This window comes from Staurois parvus, unplaced genomic scaffold, assembly GCF_062004578.1.
Source record: "Staurois parvus isolate SC_StPar_1 unplaced genomic scaffold, SC_StPar_1.0 ptg000187l, whole genome shotgun sequence".
Taxonomy (NCBI): Eukaryota; Metazoa; Chordata; class Amphibia; order Anura; family Ranidae; genus Staurois; species Staurois parvus.
In genome coordinates this window covers 6,456,195-6,482,911 of record NW_028317983.1, presented here as the reverse complement: position 1 = coordinate 6,482,911, position 26,717 = coordinate 6,456,195, and the positions used below count along the sequence as shown (strand labels likewise).

The following is a 26,717-nucleotide window of genomic DNA, read 5'->3' as shown; positions in this document are numbered from 1 at the left end:
TGGTATAGAGTTAGGACTGCAGTACACTGGAGTGGTGCGACATAGCCTCTGCAGCTTACTCATATATTTGCAAATGTGTGCAAACTAACCTCGCTTTAGCTTGAACTGTTAGACAGGGTTAATCAGGTTTGTTGCAGGCTGGTTGGTAAGTGAGCTGGGAATTTTAGTTTGTTGTTTCTTGAAAACTGTATTCCGTCATGGTGAACACATCTGTAGCTCCCCATAGTTATATATGAGAGAGCCCCCATTGTGCATTACAGTGTCATTGTTGCTGTGACAAGGCACTCCTCAGCAGTGACACATCAGGCAGCAAAAGCTGGTGTCATTGGCGACTTTAATTATAGGTTCAGAGGTTGGGATCCTGTTCATATCATATGTGTGATAAGAAAGAGCAAAATTTAGAGTTCTTGGCTAAAACTGGGAGATATGGTCAAAATTTGGATGAAAAGTGTTGGAGACAATAATTAAGGGAGGTTTTGTTGGTTTTTAAAAATGCATTGGGCTTTAAATATCTCCTTTCAACTCTCCTGGTCCTGTTCTTGTACCACAAGTTTGTCCCTCATTAGCCTTATTTTTAACTCTTTTCACAGAAAGAAAACACATGCAGTGGAGTCAAACCGGACGGTGCCTGTTATACACTGCTAACCATCGTTCTTTCCTCTGACCCTCTATCATTGTATATAAAGTGATGTTGGGGGTCAGAGAATAGAAAAACAGCATGTGGTAGAGGACTCCACGGAGTGTTGACTGCTAAAGAGGCTTACGGAGGCTGCAGAGCGGGAATGGAGGAAAGGTAGGAGACATGGACCAAGGGAGTGGTGAATATACTTTGCCTTCAGAGAACTAACACTTTTATATCTTTAGAGACCAGATGGGGTCTCATTAAAATTGACTGCATATGGAACTTTGCACCACATATTTAGCTACAAATTTTTAGAATTGCCTGTTTTTTTTTTTTTTTATTCAGGAGGCATCACTAATATGGGTGCTGTCTAGAACCTGCTGTGTCCAGAGAACAGTTTTGTTATATATCCTGCAGCACTGTAAGTAAATACATTACATAGATATGTTTTCAGCAGCCCAGAGGGAAAGTAGAATAGAAAAAGAATCGTATTGCCACTGATCGCTACTGTAATGGCACTCTTCTCTGACTGACTCACCCAATGACCACTAATATAAGGGGATCCTTTTCCAAAACTAAGAGGACCCATCTCCACTGACCACCAATGGTAAGCAACATCTCACTGACCACCAAGATAAGGTCAAACCATAGAAATACAGAAAGGAGTTTCAGACCAAAAATCTGAACGCTCCACGTGGAGGAACAACTTGACGGCAGTTGCTGAGCAGCAATCCATTGTTGTCAAGTTGTTCCTCCATGTAGATAGTTCAATAATAGTTCTAATTTAGATCTGAGACGTCATTGTGCTCTCAGAGCCCATCCAAGTTTTATCCGGTATTAAGTCCTGATGAAGATTGAGTGCTGTTGCCAACAAAACATGTTGGTTGTTTTATATGACTTTTTTTTACCAACAATTCAAATTATCCTGGATTCTTATATCTGGTTTTGGCATGGTGCTTCTTTCTGTGTTTCTGTGTGGTTTGAGCTACTGTTGGGTGGACCATCAAGGGAAGCCTTGCTGTTTGGGAGATACCTCACCGGAGCTATTTAGCTGGTTGTAAGTTTGCTTCATATGATTGAACATTCAAGTCTAAAAGTTCCAAGCACCTCTTTGAATATGTTGTTCTGGCACCAACGTAAGGTGCCAGAACAACATACCACTTCACTTACCACCAGTGTGAGAAGGAACTATTCAATTAAGCATCACAGAAAGCTTTGCTTCTGGGCCCATGTGTGTGGGTGAGTCTGCACAGCTGATGTGTGCCCATTCACTTTCTAGGGGCTTCCTGGCAGTGGCAGTAAAAAAGTAAACAAATTGCTCTGGCCAACACTCCAGTCCTTAAGTAAGAAAGGGAGCCATTCACCATATTAAAAGATTCAGATTTATCGAAATGTCTGCTGCACAGACTATACCACCTTGCACTTCCAACCCCAACACTTTTCACTATGGCCTCTGCATGGGGGTGACCACCTGTGTGAATAAATTCTGTTCACTGAAATAATCTCAACAACCTCAACCTTCGTATATTTGTACATGGGGCATCCAAATGTACTCATTAAACATGTTCTGTTTCTTTCCGCTTTAAGATGGCCAAACAATGCTTATTCAAGAAATGTTTTTCATTTTTCTCCTTCAGTTTCTATACTTTTTGATTGTTGATTTGATCCCATTAAGGCTCCATTCACACTGAGCTGAACATTTTTCAGGCAGTTTTTCAAGATTTTCTTTAGGCTTCTATGAGAGTTTTTTTTAGCAGATTTGTAACTATTATCGGCGTTTTGTCAGGTGTTTTTCATTTAGGCATTTTTGCTGTGGCCAGTAGAAATTGAAATAGCTCATGTTTGAGCTGAAAACGCCTGAAAAAAACATTCATTCCCACTGTTCAGGAGTTTCCCATTCAAGTAGATGGGGACAAAATGCTCAGATCTGCCCAGGGGCGGACTGACAACTCATCGGGCCCCCGGGCAATAGGGGATCATGGGGCCCCTGTGTCCTTGCCCAAACTCAAAAAAGCCTATGAAAAAGGTACCAGGGGCATCTCATGGGGCCCCCTACTGACCCCGGGCCCTCGGGCAGTGCCCGAGTTTCCAAATGGTCAGTCCGCCCCTGGATCTGCCTGAAAAGTAGAGCAAGTACTTTTTTTGAGCGAAAGACATTTTGCTACAGGCGACAGAACGCTCGAGTGTGAACAAGGGCCATTGGAAATAATAGAAATTTACTTGTTGAGAGTTGAACTTCGAACTGAAAAACACTGATGAACGGGGACTTATCAGGCTCCATGCACACTGGGCATTTTGATAATGCTGGTAACTTTGGCTGTGTAAATTTATGTTAAAAACTTTTTTTAGCTTTTCTGCATTAGCGTTTAACGGCATTTTGCCGCGTTTAGCAGCATTTTCCCATGTTTGCATTTTTTAGTGTTGTTTTCTACAAAAAAAAATTCTTTGGTCAAAAAAATCCAAAAATACTGGTTTATGGTGTTTTACCACATTTATAGGCATTAGAGCGTTTTTACAGCTAAAAAACGCTTCTAGAAACCCACTAGTCCTGTTTTTTTTTTCCAGTCAAAAAACGTCCCAGCCAAAAACATTGATTCCAGTCTATGTGTTCATGGACACATAGGATAACATGCTGGGGGATTTACTGGCTGTAGAAAAAAATGTCAAAAGCCAAAACAGCTGCTGTAAAAACGTCCCATGTGCATGAGGACTTAAGTGTGAACGGGGCCTTATAATTAGGAAATCAATTAAATATTTTGAACACAAATTTTTGAACGAAATTCTACTGGTATATGACCAGCTTTAATGTTCTTTCTTCTCAGGGAAAGTCTACCAGTCAGATCTGGCTGACTAAAAACAATTCGCCTGCTAGATTTTATCTCAGCAATAGTTTGCAAAGATTGATAGCATCAAGTTCCATGCAACCTATAATCTATATATGTAAATATAGTACAGCAAGCATGTAAAAATCGAACACAATTTGTTATGGAAACACATTATAGTTTGCCTTTGTAGCCTTTGAAGTTTTTATGCACGAAGTCCATTTTAAATGGGAACATAACACAGAGACAGACATTGCTGCACAAATACACCCATATAACTATGCAACAGAGACATGAAGTACCTTGATAAATGCTTCCTCCTTGTAGTCTCATCGGCTTCTGCTCTTCGGTGCTGCTGACGCCATGATCACGCCTCTGCACTTGTCTTCCAGTAACTGTGTTTACTCTGAATTCAGCTCCTAAACGTTCTGTGTAACAGCTTGACAGGCGAGCTGATACTAATATTAGCCATGTGCCCGTGTTATTCTCAGTGTTGTCCCATGTGACTGGCCCTTGGCGGTGTGGTAAGCCCGGCTCTGGGGCCTTGTTTTTCCAGCAAGTGTTTATAAAGATGGGGATTTGGCCTCACTAGAGAAACATCTTGATCTCCCTGTCCTTTAATGACTCCAACAGGAGAAATCAGTAAACACGGAGCATTGTTTATGTGACACAAAGAGCGGTGGGTTCAGAATCATCTCTTTTTAGATTTAAATCTAAAGTGGGGAAGGAACCCCTTTTGGGTTTTTACTGCTCTTCAGGGCTTCTTCATAGAAGGTTCTTCTTGTTGGCAGGTGCAGTCTGTATTCTGGTGCTCAACGGCAATGCAGTTGGGGGAGGAAGTCGGTGGAACTTGGTTCTGCTATGATTTCCTCGATTACAAGGAGGCTGCTATCTGATTGATTGTAGGCGTCCCATGTGACTCTGGCAGCCATCTTGGGTCAGAAAGAGTCTATTTAACCCCTTGGTGCCTCCCGGTCCTTTAAGGGTTTCAGAAGCTGGGAGGCAGGGCAGAGTTTAGGGTCATATGATCGCCATGACACGCTGTCACGGTGTTCACATGATCAGGAAAGGTCCCGCTCGAAAGAGGAGATCGGGACCTTTCCTTGAGTACCGGACATGTGTGCTGGGAGCGTGCAGGGCACACGCTCTCAGCACATATGTTTTCCTTAATTGCACACAAGTGTGCAGCCGCTCGGCGTCAAGGCCCGATGCCGGGAGGCCACATATTTGTGAGCGGCCGGCACCAAGAGGTTAAGATTCTGGCTATCCGGCTTGGCGCACTTTATGCAAGTGGCTAGCATAGGGGAAGGTTCCCCATCTGGCAGGGACAGTGCTTGGAGACAGGGAAATTTTTCTGAGGAGTAGAGACAATGCAGGGACAACATCTACCGCTTCTAGGAAGCCTTCTCTTTTGGGTTTGGACTGGCCAGGCCACATTCCGCTCCTCCTAGCAGATGCGGTCGGCATCTTCCATTCTTCAAATGGCTGTTCTACTGCACCACAGTGGTAAGTGGCCTGGTCCTGTGTGCTTCTCTGCTGGGCCTGAGTGTTTTGCTGAACTTTTTTACAATATATTGCTACTGCCAAACCTGGACTCTGTGGAGTTTATTTACTAAAGCTGGACAGTGCAAAATCAGTCTCCCTTCTGCATAGAAACCAATCAGCTTCTGACCTCAGCCTGTTCAATTAAGCTTTGGCAATAAAACCTGGCAGCTGATTGGTTTCTATGTAGAAGTGAGTCTGATTTTGCACTCTGCTGCTTTAGTAAATAAACCCCTGTGTGTTTTCTGCCTACCTCTCAACACTGCACCTAGCCAACATGCTCACCCTTGTCACCATGAGGAATGTGGGGATATCTCTGTAATGGAGCTCTGGATAGCAGTAAAAATAAATACTTCTAACCTTTCCCCACTCTATTCAAATGTAAAATATGTTTTGATTGGATTTACAATTTAAAATAAAAAATAAAAATGCACTCAAAGGAACAAGGGGAGCCACCATGGCTTAGTGAGATCAGAGGGTATAACCTGTATACTTGATCCAGGTCAAGTGCTAAAGCTCCTCTAAATTAATTTCCAAAGCACCTCTAACACTAAACCTTCAACCTAAACTTTAATTTATAACCTGAACTTCAACACTTTAAGTATAACAAAAGGCAAAACTTTTTTTGTTACAAGACACTTTGCAATGAAGCCTAAAAACATTGTTTGCAGCCTTCATTTACACAGGATCCACTGTCTGTGCTGCAGCAACAGTGAACAGGACCCTACTGTTCTGGTGATTTGGCCGGGTATATTGGCTACAGTGAAGGAGGTAAATCAGGATGTACAAAGTACACCCAGAGTACCTTCTACGCGAAAGGTCCACAGCTTGTTATATTGTTTGGCTTTACTTTTTATATAGTCAAAAATAATGCAATAAACTGTAAAAAAAAACCAGCACCAAAATTGTTCAAAACCTTTATTTGATTCAAAAACATAGTAGTTAAATGTTCCGGTTTTACCTTTTGAGTAAAAGGTTTGTAGTGAACATGGGTTCTATCAACACCTATCCTAAACCATGGGTTCTACCAACACATACAGTATCATAAACATTTGCCATGGGTTCTATCAACACATATCATAAACATGTACCAAGGGTTCTATCAACACATATCATGAACGTGCACCATCTCTGTACTCTGAAGGAACAAATTCTGAAGGAACAACTTCTGCAGCTTCTGGTTTCTCTTTAATGTAGCAGAGCTATCAAAACTCTGCAGAAATCTCCAGATGTGTCTGATTTAATAGCATCCGCTAAGCTCTTCTTGTACAACTCAAAGTATTTTTGTTTGATGGTCTCGAGATCAATCTGAAGGGGAATAAAAGAATTATTGTAAGAACTGGAGATTGCTAGAACTTGAAGAAAGGACAGTGTCATTGTTTCCACGAAGCACAGAGATCTTTGAAGTGTGTTTGTCTACAAATGATGCATCTTATGACACAGTTGTTTATTTTCATGGGATATTTTACCTTTATACCCAGTCTGTCATTTTTAGCCAGGTCAGACCTGATCCATATACTAGCAATTTGAAAATGTATTGATCAAATTTTTCAGAACTCTTCAGATTTTAAAGATAACAATTAGGAATCCATGGTTTTAACTATTGTGCAGTGTTACAGTAACCCAATGATTGAAACCAGAAAGGGAAATTCAAAAATCCTTTTGACAATCTATTGATTTCCATTGCAATCTCAGGTTTTTCTTTGCTTGAAACTGGGAGACAATTCAAAGTGTGGGTGGAATATTGCTCTAGGTGACAGCTATAAAGCTACAAAGGGTATTGTTAAAGTCTATGAAAAAACACTTTTTAAAAAGTGTTTATGTCAATCTCCTGTTCTACCCTAGTTGGTATACTACCTTATACTGTATATTACCCTTGTTGGTAATAAATTAAAAGGGCCGAAAATATTGCCCCATTAAAGGAATAGCTAGTTGTCCAAATCAGATGATCCTCTCATAGGCTTTTACTGGCAACAGATCCAGGATGCACAATCTGTGTCCTCCTCCATGTTATTAAGCTTGAAATCGCAACACTGCTTGAATATAAAACAAAATCCTATATTGTAATCCATTAAAAAACACAAAAGCAGAAGCATGCTCTTCTGGATGTCCAAAAACACACTCTTCTGGATATCCACATATACCCCCTTAGGAGTTTGTGAGTTTTGGGTCCCCCTACAGTCCTGCACAGCCATGCAACACACATCTTCCTCCACACTTGCACACGGAGACAGTCTCTAGTCCTTAGGCTTGTTTTTGTGAGTTTATTAAGGAGCCATTCATGGCCAATGATTTCAGGATTGTTCCCACAAGGTGGCCTGGGAACAATCCTGAAATCATTGGCCATGAATGGTTCATTTAACTGTGTGAGTTCCTCTCTTTTTCTATATTTATTGTATGCATTTTGACCGTCAGTGCAATGACAATAATAATAACAATATAATAATTTTTTATTAACAGATTAATTAGTTAATTTTTTAAACTTTTTAACTTCTATTCATGCATTTACAAGCTGCATTTATTAATGAATGAATTTTTTAGCATTTTTTAGCATTATTTGATTCCATATATGTATATACATTGTATTTCTATCCTATCTTTTATGTCTATTATCTATATGGTTCTATGTAAACCTTGATGATTACTTATTGCATTTTGTTGACACCCGGGCCCCTCCTCCCTGCCCAGGACAGCCCAACCCATTGGGGAGGGCCTTATTTCAGTCTGGAGGCATAAATGGGAACACACACTCTCAGTCCAGTCAGCTCTGAGGAAGAAGGCATGTCCTTCGAAACACGTCAGCTGTACTGAGTGGCTTCCTCCATGATGGTATTCGCATTGGCATCTTGCCTTTAAAGTCCCTTTGAGGACTTACATGCCTGTTTTTATTCGCTGTTTGTGAGTACCATTCTTTTACTAAATAAATTTTGGTTACTGAGGTAATGCGCAAGGTTGGTGCGCTTCTTTTTGTTGTTCTTCTTCACAGTTCTGTTTGGGCTTCCCCAGCCTTGGTGTGGAGCTGCACGACCTTGTCTATTCCAGTGGTTCCTTCCTTTTTGGAGTTTGATTCCATCTACTCACCACTGGTCTGGGTCCTGGAGCGCAGGAGATATCGCATTTGGTTCACTGCCAGAGATTAAACAGTCCTAGCTGAGGAGCTAGTTGGGTTATCCACCTTTCTACCCTCTCCAAAGGGGGTGTAAGGTGACTCCCACTGTCCTTCCTGATAGCTTTATGGGTTGGTGGCTGCCTTGTGGCCTTCTGCTGGGCTGGCTCCTTCCCTGATACTAAGGCTGTCCCTCTTAGTAGATGATGGAACAGTGGAGGGCTCCTCTTCAAGCAGCTGCCTCAGGCATGCAGAGTAGCCCCTCTTCACCCCCCACCCACTGCCTTCTAGAAACTTCTCAAGTCTCTAGAGCAGGGGGAGGTATCAGGGAACTGATATGCAGAACCCTGACCCAAAGTGACCTGGCAGACTCACACCCAGGCTGACTCATACCCAGGCTGCTAGTCAGTCTCTGCCTAAAAAAAACTACTTAGCTCTTTCTGGCTAACTAGAGGGGCACTACACAAAAATATGCTTTTCTGGGTAGCCAAAAAAATCATACTCTTCTGGATCCTTCTATCCAAAAAACTACTGCCCTCTGGATATCCAAAAAAACACAGTTCTCCGGATATATATAAAAAAATGTCCTCTAGATACCCTAAAAACCTGCTCCTCTGGATATTCAAAAAACACATTCTTCTGGATAACCAAAAAAACACAGTCCTAGGGATATAAAAAACATGACCTTCTGGGTATCCAAAAATCAGGCTCCTCTAGATATCCTAAAAACACGTTCTTATGGATATGCTAAAAACATGCTCCTCTGGATATTAAAAAAATACGATCTCCTGGATATCTAAAAGACATGGTCCTTTGGATATCTAAAAAACATGACTCTGGATATCCAAAGAAGCATGTTTTTAGTACTGGTCTTACATTCTTTTTAAATGGATTATAATAAAAAATTTACTGATCAACCTTTTGTTTCAAACAAAAGAAAATGTTATTCTGTGATTGAAGTCCTTCACCCAACACCTTTGCCCTACTAATCTGCTGCTGGAGCCCCTTAAAATATCTCTGCAATTACAAATTTTATGAATCAGAATCTGCATAGGACTTGGCCAGCCTCTCTCAGCCAGGGTTATGTAGAACCCTTAGGTTCCTTCAGGGGTTATTAGGGGTTCCTTGAGCAATGAGTAACTTCTGCCTCTTAGATGAGTAACCACTAACACCAATGATCCAGGGTTGCCAACTGTCCGTACATTTACGGACAGTTTGTAAAAATCGTCCGAATGATCTTTTTAGCTACCGATAAGGAGGGAGTCTTCCCAAAGACAATAAATGTAAGGATCTGGACTAGGTACACCCGTATGTAACATCACTGGTGATAGGTCACTCAAACCCCAAGCCCTGAATTGTGGGATGCAGAGGGAGTGTACACACATGCCCCTTACTTGAAAAATGATTATGTTTTCTCTTGGGAGAGGTGAGTCAAGGTAAATACAGCCCTATAGAAGCCTACAGGGAATGATTGCATATCGCTGAGCGAACTATTGGCGCTTTATAAATACTGTATAATAATAATAAAATAAATAATAATCATGGCCAGAAGATTTTATCAAAATGCAGTATACAAACACTGACTGCTGTGTCTGTTTCCACAGGATAAAGGTAAGTATGTATCTGCGGAGAGTGGGGTACATTAAGTCGTAGAGACTTCATCTGAAAATGTACTTATCCTTTAATCCACGCTCAAGTCCTGTAAGTTAAAAAATCGTTCTCCTAGTGCCCTCTTGTGTTCTCTCAAGAAATGTATCAATGGCATAACCTTCTATAACCGTGTCCTCTTGTATCACTTACAGGCGTATCACGGTTTACAAATTTAATGCTTTCTGCGGATCTTTTCGTATTGCGAAAAATTCATAAACCAAAACGCGCTTTCCCATAGGAATGCATTGAAAACCAAATAATTCATTCCAGAGGTCAGAAAAAAGTAAAATAAAAGTCTTATCTGTTCAAAACTCTTTATAAAGTGCACTTTAAAGCCATAAATACTGTACAGGGACATGATTAAAAATGTATTCATAAATGCATTGAAAACCAATTAATCTATTCTGAAGGTCAGAAAAAAGTAAAGAAAAATTGTAAATACATTGAAAACCAATTAATCCGTTCGTATTGCGAAAAAAAATTGTGAACCGAGGCATTATTTTCAATGGATTTTCATTCGTAAACTGAAAATTACGTTAACCGAGGCGTTCGTAAACCGAGGTATGCTTGTAGACCACAAATTCAGAAAATAAATGTATTAGAACTCTGGGGGGGGGGGGGGGCAACTGCATCTGGACCAACTGCGCCTCCGCTGGTTTATAAAACACATACAGCCAATCATAGAGACATTTTTTCTAACTGGATTCAAATGCTTTCCAGCATGTGTTTCAAAGCCATTCACTTGTCTAGGTGGTATTTCCTAACTTCCAAAACACTCTCCTCTTGGGTGGGAGGGCATGAGGGGCAGCAATAAAAGTACATTGGCCTGCAGCATGAGACATTGCCTCGGTGATGCAAGAAACATTAAGGGGAAAACAAGGGTAAGAGCTAATGTTAAATCAAAAATAAAATAATATATGATGCTGCGCTACTTAAAAAATAACCTATTAACAAAAACAACTTAAAAGTAAACACGGATCACGTGACTTCCTCAGGGGTCACAGATTATTGAAGATTCTGATGTTGCACATATTGGGACTTTTTACCATTAATGTGATTTCACTTTGAGGGTTTAATTTTTATGGCACATTTAACTATAATTTGCAAAAAGAACATTGGGGAACTGGAGAAAGTACAGAGAAGGGCAACCAAACTGATACAAGGCATGGAGGAGCTCAGCTATGAGGAAAGATTAGAGGAACTGCATGTATTCTCTCTTGAGAAGAGGAGATTAAGGGGGGGTATGATCACCATGTATAATACATAAGGGGGGATATGATCTCCATGTATAATACATAAGGGGGGATATGATCTCCATGTATAATACATAAGGGGGGTATGATCACCATGTATAATACATAAGGGGGATATGATCACCATGTATAATACATAAGAGGGGATATGATCTCCATGTATAATACATAAGGGGGGATATGATCTCCATGTATAATACATAAGGGGGGATATGATCTCCATGTATAATACATAAGGGGGATATGATCTCCATGTATAATACATAAGGGGGGATATGATCTCCATGTATAATACATAAGGGGGGATATGATCTCCATGTATAATACATAAGGGGGGATATGATCTCCATGTATAATACATAAGGGGGGTATGATCTCCATGTATAATACATAAGGGGGGATATGATCTCCATGTATAATACATAAGGGGGGATATGATCTCCATGTATAATACATAAGGGGGGATATGATCTCCATGTATAATACATAAGGGGGGGATATGATCTCCATGTATAATACATAAGGGGGATATGATCTCCATGTATAATACATAAGGGGGGATATGATCTCCATGTATAATACATAAGGGGGATATGATCTCCATGTATAATACATAGGGGGGGGATATGATCTCCATGTATAATACATAAGGGGGGATATGATCTCCATGTATAATACATAGGGGGGGGATATGATCTCCATGTATAATACATAAGGGGGGATATGATCTCCATGTATAATATATAAGGGGGGATATGATCTCCATGTATAATACATAAGGGGGGATATGATCTCCATGTATAATACATAGGGGGGGGATATGATCTCCATGTATAATACATAAGGGGGGATATGATCTCCATGTATAATACATAAGGGGGATATGATCTCCATGTATAATACATAAGGGGGATATGATCTCCATGTATAATACATAAGGGGGATATGATCTCCATGTATAATACATAAGGGGGATATGATCTCCATGTATAATACATAAGGGGGATATGATCTCCATGTATAATACATAAGGGGGGATATGATCTCCATGTATAATACATAAGGGGGATATGATCACCATGTATAATACATAAGGGGGATATGATCTCCATGTATAATACATAAGGGGGATATGATCTCCATGTATAATACATAAGGGGGATATGATCTCCATGTATAATACATAAGGGGGGATATGATCACCATGTATAATACATAAGGGGGGGATATGATCTCCATGTATAATACATAAGGGGGGGATATGATCTCCATGTATAATACATAAGGGGGATATGATCACCATGTATAATACATAAGGGGGGATATGATCTCCATGTATAAATACATCAGTGGTTCATATAGTGAGCTCGGTGTAGAGCTATTCACCCTGAGGTCATCACAGAGGACAAGGGGGCACTCTTTACATCTGGAGGAAAAGAAATGTAATCTCCAAACACGGAAAGGTTTCTTCACAGTAAGAGCTGTGAAAATGTGGAATAGACTGCCTCAAGAGTTGGTTCTGGCCAGCTCAGTGGATTGCTTTAAAAAAGTCCTGGATTCTTTCTTGGATACACAGAATATAACTGGATATAACATTTATAGGTAAAGTTGATCCAGGGAATATCCGATTGCCTCTCAGGGGATCAGGAAGGAATTTGTTTCCCTGCAGGAGCAAATTGGATCATGCTTTGCTGTTTTTTTTGCCTTCCTCTGGATCAACTGTGGGTATAGGATTATAATGTTTTTTAAATGGCTGAACTGGATGGACTTTTGTCTTTTTTCAGCCAGACTAACTATGTAACTATACATTTAAACAATTTGTCACTATGAAGCACTTTGCAGTCAGTTTGATCATTTCACTGTGTTGCTGATTTAATTTATTTTTTATGCAAAAAAAAGGTTTTGACTATTATTGGTCAGTTACTTTATGCCATTTTTATTGGTTGTATTATTTTTATCACTATAGGTTTATTATGTTTATGTGATTATTTATCTGTCACTATGAATAATTATTGATTCAAGCGCTCTGTGTATTTTTTTGAGTAGCACAGCATCATATTTTAGTTTATTTTTGATTTAACACTGGTGGGAATGCTGTTGGCTGCTTGCTGCAACTCTTATCCTCAAGGGGGTTACTGGCAGCACAAGAGAATTTATTTTTATTTAAGAGCTAATGTTATTAATCCATCTGACTCAATACACTAAGCATTGCAGAATCGGTTCCCTTTCAAAGATAATTATTAACCTGCATGGCCTCAGAGTTGACAATTTGCTCAGTATTGTAAAGATCTTGTTGCATTATGAATATTGTCGCTGTCCTATGTATTATAATATATGGACACTTACCTCTGCCCTGGTGACCAGAATTCGGATCAGTGCTGCCTCATCAGTCCCGGCCCCCTTCATGGCTTTGTAGAGTTTCTTGGCAAAGTAGGCTTGACAATCTTTAGTGCATTGTACTGCAAAGAGATCGCATACATGGCTGGTTCATTAACATGTCAGTTCTTTGCCCCGCAGAAACAGATGTACCCTAAGACTAGGTTCACACCTATGCAGGTTGTGTTTGAGCCATTTCTGAATTGGGTTTTGTGTTGCGTTTTTGCATAAGAATTTTTGCTGCACTTTGCGGTTTTTTTTTCATTTTTAAAATTTTTCTTGTTGCTAGGGAGATTTAAAATGCAAAACGCATCAAAAACGTGGCAAACACGCAGCAAACTCGCAATACCTGCTTTTCTGCAGTGTTTCCACTGAAGACTATAGAACCAAAAACGCAACTTTTTGCAATAAAAAAAGTCCCTGACCCTTTCCAAAAAATGCACTGGGTGAAAACGTACATGTGACGAATGCGGCGTCAGACCCCTGACCTTCTCACCAAACTCGTGACCGAAGGACGAGCCAATTTGAAACCGCGATGTCACATGCGTAACAATGCCACGCCCAGCTGCACCCTGCACAACGATTTTCCAGCTAATTGGACCCCAATCGATGTACCAGCAGCCTGGGTGCAATTGTTACTGGGTTAGGTTAATTACGCAATTAACCCTTCACACTGCCACCACCTCCTTTTTGTACAGAGAAAGAGGAAACTCGGCGATATCAACTATAACACTATAATGGTTGAGATAATCGTCTGTATAGCACTGTCACCACAGACAGGTTATACAGAGGGTTAAACAAACACAGTAGCACTCTTTTAGAGGCAGGAATTCGTAAATTGCAATAAAGAGCTATAGAAACAGTTCAACACTTTCAGAAGGAAAGATTTATTACTAAAAGGTCAAAAGGGTGCAATAAAAATATTTACAGAAAAAAGGTAACCAATATATATATAAATACACATAGAACAACAGCACAGCAAAGAGGTAACAGGAGGTTAAAGGGTTAAAGTACTTGCCAATCAGCCTTGGGTTTGCAGATCAAGTTTCAAAGCAAAAGGGCACGTCTCCCAGGTTGGTTCTGATGTTAAAAGGGAGAATTCTTCAACTTCCTTCTCTTAGGCCTGACAGCCCATTTTGTAGTTCCCTAGCAGGGGGTGTCTCTGAAGTCAAGGACCAATGCCCCGTTTAGGGAGGGAAGGTCTGGGCGTAGGCCTAAACTAGAGCCAAAAACTCTTATAGTTCAGATTTTGGCTCATAACTTTCCCTATGCACAAGTGACCTTCCACCCGCGGGTAGATTATTATGCAGACACATCTGAGGAATGATTAGATATAAAATTATACACTTAATGGTTCAAGAGAGCTACATTTCTGCTTTCCTGTGTATTCCAGCCAAGGAGAGTGACCTATCAAACTGTTTGTCTCCTTGTGGCCAATCTGAAGATATGCCTGGTTTTTATGTAAGTCTCTCATATTCCAAGATATGAGACATAGGGGAAAAATGGATTTTAAAAGTGTTATCTGGTTCGTGCTCCTCTGGAATGTCTTTGAACTCCTGGAAAGGCTTGCATTATCTTTTACAATGCGCTAGATTGCACAGCTCAGGCAACCAGGCGCTTCAGTTCAAAAATGTTTTATAGCTCTGGGGCTTCCTGCTGTGCCCTGGCCGGCCTGTGATACTCCTAACACACAGGCCATATGTCAATGTGTATGAACAGAGAGGAAGGGGGGAGAATGAGGGGGAAATATGTTTGTCAAGATGGTTGACCCTTTGCCAAGATGAAGGTTGAAGCCAAAATGGTTGAACCGCATCCATCTCTGGGTGTACGCTTGCTACAGCACATGTGTAAACATGTCCCATAGGAAATCATGTTAAATGGACTGTACTGCATTTCTGCAAAACACTGCAGAAAATGCTTAGGTGTGAACCTAGGGTAAGGGATAGTGCACACTGGATGCAGTCCAGTATGCTTTTTTTCTGCATCAAAAATGCATGCACAGTGTTTTCCATGTATTCCAATGGCCCTAGTTCACACTAGTGCAGTCAGTTTCCAGTGCAGAAAAAAAAAGTAGAATATGCTGCATTTTTTCTGCACAGAGCCATGCTGGAACATAGCAAACTGCATCAAAACTGCACCGGAATGGGGTGCGATGTGAACTGTAAGCAAAAACATATCCGGAATGTATATGTAGTGCATTTTTGTTGTGTGAACTGGCCCTAAATCTAGGTTCACACCTAAGCATTTTCTGCTGCATTTTGCAGAAGTGCAGTACAGTCCATTTAACATGATTTCCTATGGGACAGGGTCACATCTCCATGTTTTTACCCGGTGCGTTTCTTGGAAAGGGTCAGGGTCTTTTTTAAACGCAAAACATTGCGTTTTTGGTTCTATAGACTTCAATGGAGACGCTGCAGAAAAGCATTTAGTGCGGTTTTGATGCGTTTTTGACATGTTTTTGATGCAATTTGCGTTTTGTGTTTTATTCTGCCCAGCAATAAGTTGAAAAAAAAGCATAAAAAATGCAGCGTAAAGAGCACAGCAGAAACGGATCAAACACAAATTGCAGAGGTGTGGACCTAGCCTTAGGCCTTGTTCACAGGTGTGGCAAGTTTACTGCCCCATTGAAAAGCAATCTGTGGTAAATCACTCTATAGAGGCGATTGAGCAGCGGTTTGCCACCTCCTGAATGCCTGTTTTTTTTTCTGATCCCAAGGGGGATTTTGCATTTCAATACCAGTGGTTGGCACGTGGTTATGGCACAGTGCCATTCATTTCAATACAGTCTTTTCACTAGCCCCAAGCCTGACATGATATGCCGAGTTAAATTTACCACACCGTAGTAAAGCGTTGCGATCACAGCAGTGTGAACTGACCTTGTTTTGTAGATGGGTGGTCAGGGGGTGGTTAACACACAAACTGACCTTTTTTTACCTCCACTTTGCTGCCCACGTTAACTTGTTGTGACATACACTCACCAGCCACTTTATTAGGTACACCTGTCCAATTGCTCAGTAACAAAAATTTCTAATCAGCCAATCACATGGCAGCAACTATAGGCATGTAGATGTGGTGAAGACCTCCTTCTGAAGTTCAGAATGGCGAAGAAAGGGGATTTAAGTGACTTTGAACATGGCATGGTTGTTGGTGCCAGAAGGGCTGGTCTGAGTATTTAAAAAACTGCTGATCTACTGGGATTTTCACACACAACCATCTCTAGGGTTTACAGAGAATGGTCTGAAAAAGAAAAAATATGCAGTGAGCGGCAGTTGTGTGGACATAAATACATTGTTGATGAGGTCAGAGGAGAATGGGCAGACTGGATGCTGTGACATTCAGATGGTAGGGTCAGAATTTGTCGGAAACATGAAAGCATGGATCCATCCTGCCTTGTATCAATGGTTCAGGCTGGTGGTTATGTAACGGTGTGGGGGAGATTTTCTTGACACTAGCAAGGTGGACCTAATAAAGTGAGTGTATAACCAATGTTAATTTTGACGTCAAAAGTCAATTTAGTTTTAGTCATATGCTTTTGACTAAGATGCCATTTTAGTTTTAGTTGTATTTTAGTCGACTAAAATAGTGTTAATTTCGTCAACGAACATTCTTTCGGCAACAAAAATAACTTGGTAGAGCTAGCGGTATGAATGCAAGAATATCATTGTGGCCAATACTGTAAGGAGGGCATTCTTCCCAATTATCACCACCAATGTAAGGCTCATTTTCCCAATGGTCCCTGATGGACCAATTTTACTGGGCTTCACTGAGGCCTAAAAATTTTTTTCAAGGTACAAAAGTTGAGGCTGTGCTAGGGCCAATATAGATGGCAGCCACAATGCCTTTGGAGCATGGGAGGAACAGTGGTGTATTTAGGTTTTGTGCTGCCTTAGGCAACACACAAATCGGCACCCCTCCCCCCCCCATCATGGAGAGACCCTGACACCGACCAACATCTCCCACCCCCACAAAGAGAGCCTTATATTGACCAACAACAACCCAGCCCCCCCCACCTCCACTACCACCGCCCCCCATACAATGACAACCCCCCACCCCCACCTCGGCGAGAGAGAAGACACTCACTTCCAGGGGCGGACTGACCATTTGGAAACTCGGGCACTGCCCGAGGGCCCTGGGTCAGTAGGGGGCCCCATGAGATGCCCCTGGTACCTTTTTCATAGGCTTTTTTGAGTTTGGGCAAGGACACAGGGGCCCCATGATCCCCTATTGCCCGGGAGCCCCATGAATTGTCAGTCCGCCCCTGCTCACTTCACACTTCACAGCTCCAGACATCCCCGGAAACAAGAGTCAGGCTCTGCATACACCATTAAGCAGCCCGCAGCCTCTCTCAGATCCCACCTGGTCCCCATGCTGAGTGTGTCCCTTCTTCCGTCCCTTCTTTCAGGGGGCCAGCGCTACCCCCTTAAAAAATGCTGCTGCCCCCCTGAAAAATGCCGCCCTAGGCAAGTGCCTTGTGGTAAATACGCCCCTGGGGAGGAAACCAATGCAAACACAGGGAGAACATGCAAACTCCATGCAAATAGTCTCCTGACCAGGGTTCCTGATACAAACATTTTTAAACTCTGGATTTTTTTTTTTGTGCAGAACTACAAACACCTATCTCGTCAATTTTCAGGAAGACTTCATTAGACATACAGAGTTAGTTTTAGTGCTGACCGAGATGACTAGAAGTTGTGTGTGCATTAAATCTACACTACTAAGACAGCTTAACAGATTCTCCTTACTGCATAGACTGCAAAGGGATCTGTGACCAGTGGCAATGATTCTGAAGTCTCCTCCTGTATATCTGACGTAAGCTGCCCTTTTGAATGGAAATGTCACACTGGGTAATGGGTTAGTGTCAACAGCATCCTCTGCCGTCCTTAATGATACGGTACCTTCACGTGACCACAGATTTATTTATTTAATTAATTTGCCTCAAGAGCCCCCTAATAGGCCAACTTCCATCACCAGGCCCCATATCAGCCACTGATGCTGTGAATTCTGCAGCCCTAAGCATGTCATCACGAGCATGGATTATTTTTATTCTCTGTTAACGGGATAATCACATTTACTTGGAGTCAGACATAAGTGGAATTCCTCCGGGAATTTCCAGAGAAGCCGCTCGGTCAGGAAGGGGGCAAGAGATGCGTGAGACTGTGCTGACATATTAACAAATCCGTTCCCAAAAAACTGAATTCCTGAGACATGTAATGTCTGTATATGACTCACATGTCAGTGCACTTTGTACCGAAGCCCATTGATGCTTAGGGGGTTATCTACTAAAACTGGAGCGTGCAAAATCTGGTGCAACTCTGTGTAGAAACGAGTTAGCTTCCTGGTTTCATTGTGAAAGCATAAAGGACAAGTTCAAATTTTGGACAAAAATAAAAAATGCACATTTTTTTTTGCTGGTGCTATGCAGGTCTCCTGCAGACCAGTCAGAATATCTGCTTGCCGTATGGGATGTATGATCAAGCAGATATTCTGACAGCAAGCTTCAATGAACTACCATGGGGCTCCACAGCACCACTGAAAACTACAAACCCACAGCCGCTAAGGCTGCTGGGACTTGTAGGCACTCATTTACAGAACTCTGGGTGGAACATGTAACTTGTTCCCAAAGGTGAACTTATCCTTTAACTGAATAAGCTGAAGTTAGAAGCTGGTTGGCTACCATGCACAATGGCACCAGATTTTGAGTGCTCCAGTTTTAGTAAATCCCCCCCTTACCCTAGGTCAGGGGCGTATATACCACAAGGCAAACAAGGCGTTTTCCTAGGGCGGCATTTTTCAGGGGGGCAGCACCGTTCCCCAGAAGAAGGGACAGAAGAAGTAACACATGCGGCACGGGGACCAGGTAGGATCTGAGAGAGACAGAGCCCAACTCTCGTTCCCAGGGATGTCAAGAGCTGTGAAGGTGAGTGTCTTTCTCTCCCTCGCCAGTAAGGCAGGGTGTGTGTGTGTTAGTGGAATGCTCTCTAGGGTGGGGAGGCAGGGGTGTTGTTGGTCAATGTCAGGCTCTCTTCAGGGGGGTTGGGGGTGTTGGTCGGCTTCAGGCTCTCTCCGCGGGTGGGGTGTCTGATTTTTGTGTTGCCTAGGGCAGCACAAAACCTGAATACACCACTGCCCTAGGTTCACACCTAAGTGTTTTCTGCAGCGTTTGCAGAAATGCAATACAGTCATGATTTTCTATGAGACATAATCACATCTGTGCGTTTTCCCCCTGTGCGTTTTTTTGGAAAGGGTCAGGGACTTTTTTTGAACGCAAAAAGTTGTGTTTTTGGTTCTATAGACTTCAATGGAAATGCTGCAGAAAAGCATGTATTGCGTTTTTGATGTGCTTTTTTTCACGTTTTGAATTTTGCATTTTAAATCTGCTTAGCAACAAGAAAAACAAGCAAAACGCGCAAAAAATGCAAGTGCAAAAACACAAAATGCAATGCAGAATCGACTCAAACACAACCTGCATTGGTGTGAACCTAGCCTTAGTGCTTCTTCTTCTTGAGTATTAAAACCCAACTCCAGCCAAAACGTTGCATTTTGTTGTGGAGTAGGGAAAGGTTAGAGCCCTTTATTTGCATCTATGTCCCTGTTGGGCAGACTTTCTGATCTGGGTCTGATAAAGTATTCTGGTCAGAAGAGCAACATGACATCCAAGCAGCTGGCATTTTCAAAAGGATACCAGCAAAGGCAACCCATGTATTTCTCCAATGAAAGGTCCCTTTAATGGGGCAAGTAGCCAACGCTGATGGTAATGAAAGAGAAAGCTCCATTCCAATCTAATGACCACATCCTCCCATGTTCCTGTTACCAGTGGGATTCACACCGAGCTAGATGCTACAATGTTATTTGATAATGAAATCCTAAATATCTTTATTTATAAGGGATCCTAATTTTCAACAGAAGTAACTACCTTGAAAAGATTTCAGACCAATTTATGAGAGAATATAATTTGGTTTGAAACATGAATCCAAGTGCAAAGAGGCCTAATGCGCAAAGAGTGTTGGGAATCCCTCCTCTGAGTGTTTCAACTGAGTCACAGAGTGAAGGCTATTGAGACAAATATATAAAGACAATGGCTAATGGAAGAGTATTGATAGAAGCAGCGAGGGCTGAAAGGAATGGTTGGCAGTTGGGAGCATTGAGAAAAAGAAAAGGTAGAAGAGCATAACTATTTGCACAATAGCTAACAATAGGGCAGGAAGATGAGATACACCAGAAAGGGATAGAGGGGAGTAACTGGTGGCAGGCAAAAAGCCTAGAGACACTAGAATGGAATAGGAGAAGATAACTGGTAGCACTATGGCTGACCAAAAAGTTCATGAAGCTGATGGAAGCATTGAAAGCCAGTGGGAAGAGATACAAGGGTAAATAGGAAGAGTGATGGCCCACATGGCAGGAAAGAGACCTGATGGGAACAGTGAGAAATGATAGAAAGAGTGAAGAGTTCAGTTAAAAAGAGTAAGATCCAGAGGTGGACTGACCATTTGGAAACTCGGGCACTGCCCAAAGGGCCCGGGGTCAGTAGGGGGCCCCATGAGATGCCCCTGGTACCTTTTTCATAGGCCTTTTTGAGTTTGGGCAAGGACACAGGGGCCCCATGATCCCCTATTGCCCAGGGGCCCCATGATTTGTCAGTCCGCCCCTGGTAAGGTCTATGACACACTACAAGATGTTGCTACCAGTGAGAGCAGGATCAGAAAGAGCAAAACAAAAAATTCACCTGATTGTATGGCATCACTCTCTCACTGGTAGACTTTGCAGAACTTCAGCCAACATAGGAGTGAAGCTTCACCAATCTGGCTGGTGGGGGAGCAAAGCCATAGAAACAGGTAAGTTGTTTTTTCTGGCTCTCTGTTGCTAGTGAGATGGCTATTGTGTCAAAAGCTTAAGAAAGGGCAGGGGTGATAGGAACAGTTAGCACTTACAGATATTGGGTCTTGGGCAGATAGAACTGTGTGCTCAAAGTCAAATAGTGCCAAGGATACTTTCAGTAGAAGGGAAAAATGAACTCACCACTGCACATATGGTGAGCACATTAGTCTATCCACAAGTAAAAAGGATGCTGGGGAAATGCCCTTATTTACACAACCACAAAATTGAGCTGGCCATACACACTTTTTGTATGTCAAAAATAGCGTATGTTCAACCCCTGAGGAAGACATGTGATTGGCGAAACATGTAGGGTGGAGCCAGTCCTACAGGAATTGTGCGAGCCGTCATTTTACTAGGAGTTTACAGGTTTATTTTTGACTTATTTAACTTGTGGGAACACTTGGGTACATAAAGTATACATACAGTATATTCACGAGTGGAATTATAGGAGTGATTGTGCTTGGGCTTTATTGGTTGATTTTTTTGAATATAGTGTATGTGTATAAGCGGGATGAACAAATTCACGTTAAACAGCATGGACAGACAAATCTCCCACTGTGGCTATTGTATTATGACAGCACCACAGACTGTCAAAATACCTATACAGTGACTGCATCTGTTTGGATACAGATGCTGTTCGGCCAACAATTCTCTGCCCAGCTCCTTCAATTTTTCAGTCGAAGGATGCCGAGTGGATAGGTGTGGACAGGGCCACCCATAGAGTAAATTTCGTCCAGGTCTTTAGGAACAGGTTGAAATTCGCTCCATGAATGGTCACCTTGAGGCAACATTTACTAATAGGCAATTGTGTCCCTAGGGGGGCGCACCGGGTGACATCATCACAGGAAGTGCAGGAGCAGGATGCCAGCAGAGCTTCTGGGCTCTGTGAAGGTCCTGGCCAGTTATTGGGGTGATCCCAGATTCCCGGCACAGTGACAGCTGCCCCCGATGTAGCGGTAAAATGAGTATCTTGGACACGTGAAGATATGTATCCCCTGAAACAACTGCGCATGTGCAGGTTTCAAGCTGAAGAAGCCGATCACCAATCTCCGACTTTAGCACAGAGCTTCAGGAGATACATATCTTCACGGGTTGGGATACTAATTTTACCCCTACACTGGCGCCGCTCCTTCCTCTCTGGAGGGGTGACACCACTTGTTACCGCACCGGGTGACACCAACCCTAGGGACGCCTCTGCTGATAGGCTTGCCATGTAAAAAAAGCACTTACCAAGAAGCCTTTTCTGCTTTGCAGAAGGTTATTTGTAAAGATTTCCCAGGGAGCAATGCATGTCTTTCCATTTCTACTACGCACTCTACACATTAATTTACCAAATACTGTATAAGAACAGTTAAGTGAGTTTTGTCTACAGAACTTACCTATTGTCAGATAAGCTGATTTCAGATTTCCCGATGTTTCACTTTTAATCACATCTTCAAGTTTTTTGCCATGCAGCTAGAAGGAAAAAAGGACCACAAAGTTATTTAAAGTGACCCTGTAACTATTGGAAAAAGCTAACACTTTCCTTTCCCAAGGCGCCATGCAGATTTCTACTTGTACTTCTAACCCTCTCTAGACATGAGTGTTGTGTTATGTGATTTATCAAATGGTTGGGGGTTGGAGACATGACTCCAGCGAGGTTGTCTAAGACTTACAGAACTGTGTCTAAGGCTCCATGTACACGGGACACTTCTGAACGATGGAAACTGACTGCTGGAAAGCGTAGGTTAAAAAACGTCTGTTTAGCCGCGTTTGCATACCGCGTTTATGAGCGTTTGCGTTTAGAAGCAGTTTTAAAGGAGACCTTATAAAAATGGAACAAACAAGAGATCCCTGTGCTCAAATCCATACAGCTAGTGCATGCATTTATCCATCAGGTGCTAAAGGGGTGTAACCACATTAACTCTAGAAATTCTGAAGGACCCTCTGCACACTGGTCCTTCAGAATTTCTAGAGTTAATGTGGTTGCACCCCTTTAGCACCTGATGGATAAATGCATGCACTAGCTGTATGGATTTGAGCACAGGGATCTCTTGTTTGTTGTATTGTTGGGTCGGTAGCCAGACCTGAACCTTGTAGCTCTCCCCATTGTGTCTTTTCCCCTATGCTAGCATTGTGTCCACAATAGCACTTGCGTTGGCAGGGCAGAGTAGGACTGGCCATAGAGGGATTACTTTGACGCAGTTGGCCAGCTTAAACATGTATTGCAATATGTGTGAACCAAATATCCCTATTTGTTGCATAGTTTGCTTGAAAGGGTATATACCAGTGTGCAGAGGGTCCTTCAGAAATTCTTATAAAAATGGAACCACGGATTGAAGGAAAGAAGATCGCCCAATTCCCCCTTCAACAGTGATTGTGTCCCTATGATGGAGTTCCTCCCGCAACGGTGTTGTATTCTGAAAGTGGGAGGTTTCCCAGCCATCAGAATACACTGATCACTGTTGGTGATCAGTGAATGCACACAAAAAAAAAAAACCCTCAAAGGCTGGTTGTACTGATGTCGATCGATAGTGCGACTTCAGTACAACCATCCTGCCCATACATGGATTGCAAAACGCAGCTGGTTCCTGCTGATCCGGCAGAGTCTGTCTGTCTGTCTTACCATCCTGACTAAGGCTCCATGTACACGGGACACTTCTGAACGATAGAAACTGACTGCTGGAAAACGTAGCTAAAAAAAGTCTGTTTAGCCGCACTTTCATACCGCGGTTATGCGCATTTATGAGCATTTTGCGTTTATAAGCAGTTTTAAAGGAAACCTTCCAAAATTCCCAGAATGCACTGAAAAACAGTAAACAAATTAACTATTTCAGACATTTTGAGAGAAATACAGAGAGCAGAAGCAGAGAGAGCAGTATGTGTTGAGATTGTGGTGTTTGGATGTGTTCCAGCTCATTTCAGAAATTATTGCAGCAGTGTCTAACATATTTTCTTTCATGTGAAACTTCAAAGTATGGTGTACCAGGTCCATTTGAGAACCGGAAAACGCTTTGCATGTATTTTTCATGATGAAAAAAGGCTCTGGGCAGCATCTGGTAATGGAAGAGTAAAAAAAAATTTCCAAACGCAAACGCTTATAAACGCGGTTAGCCATTTACTAGCAATTGGACTTTGAAACCCTAATAAAATCTACACCCGAACGCAAGTTTGGTGCGTTCAAAAAAACGACTGCAAACTCAACTGCCTGTAAATGACTGTAAACGACAATGTGTACATGGACACATAGGAAAACATTAGGGAGAGTTCAGGGGCTGCTGAAAAAAAAACGCAGAACAGCTCCTAAACGTGCGTTTATCAGCTGCAGTGTACATGGAGCCTAAAGTAGGATGAAAATCAGGAGCTGTAATATTCTGGATAACATAAAGAACTCTTTTACATCAACACAAAACCTGCAGAAAATTACTTTACAGCAGGGGTAAGGATATAACTCCAAAGACATGGTGGTAGGTGAATTGGCTCCTGTCTAAATTGTCCCTAGTATGTGTATGTATAAATGTAAGTTAGGGACCTTAGACTGTACGCCCCTTGAGGGTTAGGGACTGATGTGAATGTACAATATATATGTAAAGCGCTGTGTAAATTGATGGCGCTATATAAGTACCTGAAATAACATATCTACTGATAGTGAAATTATCATTTTCATTGCAAACTATTTTTCCCAGAGAAGCAAAGAATATAAAGCCGAGCCCGTTTGTTAGAACGTACAGTCTACCATACAATGGGAGGACAGGTGGTTAACCCGTTCTTACTCCATACTTACAATCTCATATGCTTTAAATATGGCTCTAAGCTGCATGTAGTTCCTGGTTGCCAAGATAACATTGAACTCTGATTCATCAGTACCCCATCTGTCCTGTCCAGCCTAATAAAACAAATAAGACGTTAACAGAGAGATAATAAACACATCCTATTTCTGTTGGTCTGATTTTATTACATCCTAGGAAATTCACATTATTATGTTTCCAAGAAAATTTAGTGCACAATAAACTAAAGCCCGGCTGTGTTTCTTTTTCTGCTGTCTGCCTATAATAACATATGCAGGGCCGTGGATAAGGGGGTACCACCAGTCCTCCTGTAAGGGGCCCAGGCCAGCGGGGGGCCCAGACAGCTGGGTGAATCAGATGTGGGCAGGGAGGAACAGGGGATCTGATCCCCTGTATGACTCTCTCTGCAGCAGCTGAAAGCCGGCTTCCTCTCCTCTCCTTCCAACTAGCTTTCAGCTGCTGCAGAGAGAGCCATACAAGGGGATCGGTTACAGTAATTGCCCCCACCACACCCATCACCTTCCTTGTGAACCATACATTTCCCCCTGCTGCTCATGCCCCCCTCCTTTCCTACCCACCAGCAGCTGCAAGCACACAATAGGATCCTTCAGGATAGAGAGTGGGGGGAGGGTCCAGTAAATATGTCACATTTACCAGCCCCTTCTGTTCCTGAAATAACACAATGAGTGATCAGTACCAATCACTCACTGTGTTCATTCATAACTGAAGCATAGTAAACTGTGTTTTGTTTTTTTGTTTTTTTCGGGGGGCCCTGTCAGGATGGCTGTATGGGGCCTCGTGGTTTCTACCACCAGCTCTGAACATATGTTTGTGTTTATAACAGAGGGAGACCTATAGATCTAGAAAATGGCAACACGGTGAATATGTAAAGATATCCTGTCACCAACTTAATATTTTACAGGTAAAAGCATAGAAAAATCAAGTATTTTAAATACTTGCAGCATTTTTCCTTTTCATAGATTTATTTAACGACTTGCAACGTGCATCTGAACTTATTAGCAAGTGAGGGAAAATACTAAAGGGCAGGGGTAGGCAACTGATCCAATCTGCTGGTCAATTGTGGTCATGCAACAGGTAGATCACATTACTTACTACTGACCTCTGTGTTATTTACTATTGACCCCAGAATTTTTAATTAGTTACTGCTGAACTCTAAACTCTCTCACATACTTCTAATCCCTGCACTCTGTGTTACATACCACTGACCTCTGCATTCTGCATTACTTACTCTTGACCCTTGCACTTTGTGTTTCCTACTGCTGACCTCTGAACTCTGTGTCACATACTTCTAACCCCTGCACTGTGACTTTGTCAGGGCTGGGCTCCTGCTACTTAACGAGCAGCTCTTTCCTTTCAGTGCTAATTAATGGTTGTTTCGTGGTTAATTACCAGCTACCCGTTGTCTCCACAGTGACTAACCTGATTACCATGACCTGCCTCATTAGTCCAGCCCACTTCCAGCCCCTTTTGCTATTTTAGTAGCTTCGCTTACTTCCTCCTTACCCTTGGTCTATTATCTCCAGTGGGTTCCTGCCTGTATTCCTGTGCACAACTCGGTCTGGCTGACTTCTCTTCTGATTCCAGTTCCTGATTTTTGGCTCCTGACTGTCTTCTGGTTTCCTGACTCTGGCTCGTCTGATAACCTGCACTGGCATCCAGACCCTGGCTTCTGTTTTGACTACG

At 42.1% G+C, this 26,717-nt stretch overlaps 2 protein-coding genes and 1 long non-coding RNA gene across 3 annotated transcripts in view; 1 reads left to right on the top strand and 2 right to left on the bottom strand.

Moving 5' to 3' along the window:
• Positions 1 to 3,964, bottom strand: part of KLHL38 (kelch like family member 38) — a 23,434-nt gene extending 19,470 nt beyond the window's left edge. The window contains exon 1 of the mRNA XM_089677528.1: positions 3,747 to 3,964. The gene's annotated coding sequence lies outside the window, so the exon portion shown is untranslated. The remainder of the gene's footprint in view (positions 1 to 3,746) is intronic.
• The window catches only part of LOC149462047 (uncharacterized), a 27,352-nt gene extending 635 nt beyond the window's left edge, over positions 1 to 26,717 (top strand). The window contains exons 2-4 of the long non-coding RNA XR_016312727.1: positions 591 to 793; positions 968 to 1,043; positions 26,558 to 26,717. This is a non-coding gene — a long non-coding RNA (uncharacterized LOC149462047). The remainder of the gene's footprint in view (positions 1 to 590; positions 794 to 967; positions 1,044 to 26,557) is intronic.
• ANXA13 (annexin A13) overlaps positions 5,890 to 26,717 on the bottom strand; it is a 48,074-nt gene continuing 27,246 nt past the window's right edge. The window contains exons 8-11 of the mRNA XM_089677529.1: positions 25,010 to 25,111; positions 22,626 to 22,701; positions 13,342 to 13,454; positions 5,890 to 6,294 (exon numbers count right to left, since the gene is read on the bottom strand). Coding sequence (XP_089533655.1) covers positions 6,175 to 6,294; positions 13,342 to 13,454; positions 22,626 to 22,701; positions 25,010 to 25,111 — 411 coding nt within the window. The 3' untranslated portion in view covers positions 5,890 to 6,174. The remainder of the gene's footprint in view (positions 6,295 to 13,341; positions 13,455 to 22,625; positions 22,702 to 25,009; positions 25,112 to 26,717) is intronic.